Source organism: Cebus imitator, unplaced genomic scaffold (genome assembly GCF_001604975.1).
Source record: "Cebus imitator isolate Cc_AM_T3 unplaced genomic scaffold, Cebus_imitator-1.0 Scaffold170, whole genome shotgun sequence".
In the NCBI taxonomy this organism is placed as follows: Eukaryota; Metazoa; Chordata; class Mammalia; order Primates; family Cebidae; genus Cebus; species Cebus imitator.
The window spans coordinates 4,160,484-4,165,458 of NW_016107485.1; the positions used below are offsets into that span (position 1 = coordinate 4,160,484).

The 4,975-nt window shown below is 52.4% G+C and overlaps 1 protein-coding gene and 2 non-coding genes across 3 annotated transcripts in view; all 3 read left to right on the forward strand.

Annotated features, from left to right (window-relative positions):
• The first annotated feature begins 504 nt into the window (after window positions 1-504).
• Window positions 505-4,975, forward strand: part of RPL3 (ribosomal protein L3) — a 6,123-nt gene continuing 1,652 nt past the window's right edge. Inside the window, exons 1-5 of the mRNA XM_037744290.1 lie at window positions 505-1,239; window positions 2,212-2,404; window positions 3,173-3,341; window positions 3,937-4,072; window positions 4,883-4,973. Of these exons, the coding sequence (XP_037600218.1) occupies window positions 1,237-1,239; window positions 2,212-2,404; window positions 3,173-3,341; window positions 3,937-4,072; window positions 4,883-4,973 (592 nt within the window). The 5' untranslated portion in view covers window positions 505-1,236. The remainder of the gene's footprint in view (window positions 1,240-2,211; window positions 2,405-3,172; window positions 3,342-3,936; window positions 4,073-4,882; window positions 4,974-4,975) is intronic.
• On the forward strand, window positions 1,747-1,811 carry LOC119473623. Its single transcript, XR_005202828.1, has one exon. It is a non-coding gene; the product is annotated as a small nucleolar RNA SNORD43 (small nucleolar RNA).
• Window positions 3,881-3,936, forward strand: LOC119473628. Its single transcript, XR_005202833.1, has one exon. It is a non-coding gene; the product is annotated as a small nucleolar RNA U82P (small nucleolar RNA).

The window sequence follows — 4,975 nt, forward strand, 5'->3', positions numbered from 1 at the left end:
TTTTGAGACGGAGTCTCGCTGTCGCCCAGGCTGGAGTGCAATGGGGCGACTTCGGCTCACTGCAACCTTCACCTCCAGGGTTCAAGCGATTCTTTTGCCTCAGCCTCCCGAGTAGCTGGGATTACAGGCGCCCACCACCATGCCCGGCTAATTTTTGTATTTTTAGTAAAGACAGGGTTATGCCATGTTAGTCAGGCGGGTTTCCAACTCTTGACCTCAGGTGATCTGCCCCCCTCGGCCCCTCAAAGTGCTGGAGCCATCGCGGCATGCCATGAGAATGTTTTTTAAACGACAGTGGGAGCAAAGGCCAGGCCCAGAATTAAAGATGACAGGGTGGGATGGAGGAAGCAGGTGATATGAGAGGTGCGCTGGCGCGCAGCCACGAGGCTGAAGCAGACGCTGCCGGGCAGCGTCTCCAGCGGTAGCTGAAGTTTATGCTTAATCCCGAGGAAACAACGAGGAGGGCCATGGAAAGTAACGAGATACTCGATTCTTAGAAAGATTTGCAGGGGATAAGCCTGGAGGCAGGGAATCAATCAGTCAGGACCCGAGTCACCCCGGAGCTCAGGCAGAAATCAGCGAGAGCCCTAGCTGATGCAGAGGGCTGGAAGGCGTGAGGCTCTGGGAGGCTGGGCAGCTGGATCCAGCAGGACCCGAGGTCGTGAGGCCATTCCGTAGGCTTAGGACGCTGCTGAGACCCTTAGAATCAAGCGCGGACCACTGCATTAGCATGGGACAAACGGCAGAGATAGGGCTTGAGGGAGGGATGCCCGAGATTAAAGGTATTAAAGGCAAGTTGGTGTCGCGGCAAAATCAGCGTGGAAGGCAGGAAACGGGGGTTTCAGTCTTTCCTCGCTAATTCTAGAGATAGCTGCACATCAGAGGAAAAGAAGCGACGCAGCCATTTTTTTAATTATTATCAAGTTTGGCTGCTGCCGGACGCCGTAGATTTGTGGCACACCAAACCTTTAGCCCTCGTCTCCGCGGCTTTTCTTAAGTTTGATCCCAACCCCTAGCCGTAGAGTGTCTAATTTCCGTCTCCGAAGCTGGCGTCCACCAAGGAACGAATGCTAGGCGCGGAAGAGCGTGCGCAGAAATGGCGCTCTGTACGTGTCCCCCGACCTGACGTCTGCCACGGGCGCGCGCTCGCACGCCGGAAGGGGCGGAGCCAGATTTGGCTTTATATAGCGGATACGGAAGGCGGACCGATCTCTACTGTCTGGATTTGACGGCGTGATGGTATGTGTTATAATGGCGGCTGTTTCATTGTTACCGGCGTCGGCTGAATCCGCGACGCATCGCTGCCATCCCGCCTTGACTGGCGCGGTGGACCTGCTCTAGGAGCACGGGCGACATAGCGGGGTCCTCACTCAGGCGTATTTTCTGGAAAGTCTAGAGGCTTGTGGAGAAGAGCGCTTGGAGGACTGGTTTGGGGCTTGCAGATCGGCCAGAGGGAGGCCCTAAGGGTGGGAGCAGGCTAGGAGGCCTGGTATGTTTAAAGCCATGAGTGATTTCTGAGTTTCGGCCTCACCAGTGGTTTCGTTAGTCGCGATTAGGGCCCATGAGGAGCTTGCCTGGCTATGAGGACCTTGGGTGAGGATTCTCGGTGCTGTTTTTATTGGGTGGTAAAGAAGCTTGCGAGTGGAGAGGTTACGGGAGGGATGTGTTGCGGAGGCCTCCTTCGCAACACAACACAATATTTGGGACCGCAGGTGCACTCCTAAGGCCTCTGGAGCTCTCAGAAACCACAGATGATGAACTTATTGACGGGCGGACAGAAACTATGTGCTGATTGTCAATGTTCTGATTTGGCTCTGCCGAGTTCTCTGGCCTACGTGTGTCGGTGTAATTAGTGTCCGGACTGCTACCCAGCATTGTCCCTTTCTTAAGTGGTTAAAATCTTGTTAATTGGCCCGTTAAGCAGCTTTGAGTGTCCACTATTCAATGTGTTTTTGTCTGGTTTTAGAGAAAACAGATGGCTAGTTTTCTTAGACGTTGAGGATTTGAAATGACGTTCAGCTTAAATTTGCCGAATACAAAAGCATTCTTGACACGTTCGAGCCTGCGAAAAGAATTATCCTTCTATTAGGCTTGCTGGATGTCTCGTCAGGATTCAGTATGGCTGAGATTTGTAGCCTAGGCAGCTGGGAGCTAGAGAAGAGGGGACTGCTTTGGTTTGGGTGCTGACAGTGAATCCCTCCCCCCACCCAGTCTCACAGGAAGTTCTCCGCTCCCAGACATGGGTCCCTCGGCTTCCTGCCTCGGAAGCGCAGCAGCAGGCATCGTGGGAAGGTGAAGAGCTTCCCCAAGGATGACCCTTCCAAGCCGGTCCACCTCACAGCCTTCCTGGGATACAAGGCTGGCATGACCCATATCGTGCGGGAGGTCGATAGGCCAGGATCCAGTAAGTACAGGCATCCTAAAAGTTACGGGGATAGGAGTTGAGGGGGAGGGAAACCGTAGAGATGGAGTCAAGCTGTTATCAGAGGGCAGACTTTTTAAGCAGGAGCTACAGGTTGTCAGAACTGCTCTTACAGCAGAATGGGAACGCTCGACTTCAAGGTTGATACTCCAAGGGTACAGATGGCCAGCACTGTTTGTTTTAGGTTTGGGTGTTGATTTCAGAGCATAGTAAATTTCCCAAGAGCCCTAGCAAAAAGAAGTCACAGTAGTGTGGGGTTGGAGCTGCTGAGGCTGGAATAAGAACTGTCTCATTCAGGTTTTGCTTGTTCATGCGTATGTCACTTAAAGGTTTGTATAATAGCCACTTAGTCGTCTGTTCTATTTAGAGATGTCTGATAGCATGGGTTGCTGAGCCATGGAGATGCTAGTGTTAGGCAGTTGATAGTGACTCTATGCTGAGCTCAGCTGTTTCTGTGTCCCAATTATACTCAGGACACTGCATTGTCCAGATAAATGGCAAACCTTGTCTGCCTCCAGAGCTTTGCATAGAAGAGAACTGAAGCTGGGCAGGTATTTGCCTGTTAAGGGTCCTGATACTTTTTAAGTTACACAACATAAATGTACACCAAATGAGAAATTCGTAGTAAGCACAGTCCTGTGAGTCTAGACTGCAGATGTGGGCCTACATGGACACTTTGCATTTTTCTAGAAAATATTGCACCCCTTGCTTGGGCTCCTGCCATGTCTGATGACCGCCTTTTTTTTGCAGAGGTGAACAAGAAGGAGGTGGTGGAGGCTGTGACCATTGTGGAGACGCCACCCATGGTGGTTGTGGGCATTGTGGGCTACGTGGAAACCCCTCGAGGCCTCCGGACCTTCAAGACTGTCTTCGCTGAGCACATCAGCGATGAGTGCAAAAGGCGTTTCTATAAGAACTGGTAAGGGAGGAGGCCATGCAGTCCCTAGGCTGGGAGCTGGAGAGCAGGGAGCAGTGTGTGCATGGCCTATCACCTCTCTAGCAGGCGGGAGCTGCTGTCTCAGGTTTAGTTTGCCTCTTGAACAGACATTGACCAGCCATTGGGTTTCAGTTGGAGCTGACACCCTCATTCCGAGTCCAGGCTAGTAGTGTGTGGTGGCCGAGGACCCAGTGTTTGAGTCCAGCTAGAAACCAGGAGAGGTAGTAGGATTATTCAACCCCCATAAGGGTGGCAAGGGCCTCTGGCCCTGGCTGGAATGTCCCATTTCCTCCATCACTGAGTGGGTGCCTCCCCCAAGGTAGAGTACTTTCTAGCACCCCGGAGCAAGAATGTTTTTGAATGCTTGTAACTTAAATTAACCTTGTGGACCTTTGCTCAGCTCCGCTCGGCTCTGCCCGATGAGCTCCATCCAGGCTCCGCTTGCCGGTGGAAAAGGCTCCTTAGAAGCCGGCAATGAGCCCCATCCCCATGCGGTGCCAGTGTACCTTCCACTCACCCCTCGGGTGATGAAGGCCTGCGCCCGGCCCCCCTCCCCAACTCTGCTCTGCTCCTGAAGGCATAAATCTAAGAAGAAGGCCTTCACCAAGTACTGCAAGAAATGGCAGGATGAGGATGGCAAGAAACAGCTGGAGAAGGATTTCAGCAGCATGAAGAAATACTGCCAAGTCATCCGCGTCATTGCCCACACCCAGGTGAGCACAGTGCCACGGGGTGGCTGGGCCTGCCACTTTGTGGAGGTGACCTATGTGATCTTGTGGGTAAGCTTCTCCCTTGCCAGCAGAGGGCACTGTGTCTTCACTGGCCCTTAGCAAGGGAGGCATGCCCCTTTAAAATTCAGCTAGTTGACCCAACTGGTGACTCACCAGTACACTGAAATGCCTGACTGAAAGGTGGTGGCTGCTCTTCTTGAAACCTGGCTTGTGAGCTGAACAGGCCCTTTATTGAGTTGGTTAGAGTAGGTGCCTCTGGCTGTCTGTTATCCTGGCCAATTTCAAGTGCTCAGTACAACCACCTGTGGTGAGTGCTATCACAGATAATATAGTGCATGTCCACCATTTCAGTTTTGTCAGGACATTGCCAGGCTGTCCTGAAGCGAAAGCTTTATGCTTAAATGCATTTTCTTACTCAGAGCTTGCACTCTGAAAAAGCAGGCTTGTTACTAGGGCAAGTGTAGGTGGCTTTGGTAAAACCACTGCAATATCCCAAAGGAACTGACCTGAAGGACAGCCACAGGAGCATGGGGCTGGCAGGTGCTGGGATCTGGTTGTTTGCCTGTGGTGTGGGCCCCGTTGGCTCACCCTGACAGTAATTCAGGCACCAGAATCCAAAATTAAGTTATTGTTGGCAAGAATGGAAGTTCCTTTGTTTTGGTGAGGTGGAGTAATTTGTTAAGAGTTGGCTTATTTTTGCCATGTGCTTGGCATCAGACATGTGGAGCTGCAGTCCTCTGCTGTGGGAGGAGCACTGGCAGCTGGAGCTGAGCTGTGCCCACTTCCTCCTAGATGCGCCTGCTTCCTCTGCGCCAGAAAAAGGCCCACCTGATGGAGATCCAGGTGAATGGAGGCACCGTGTCCGAGAAGCTGGACTGGGCCCGT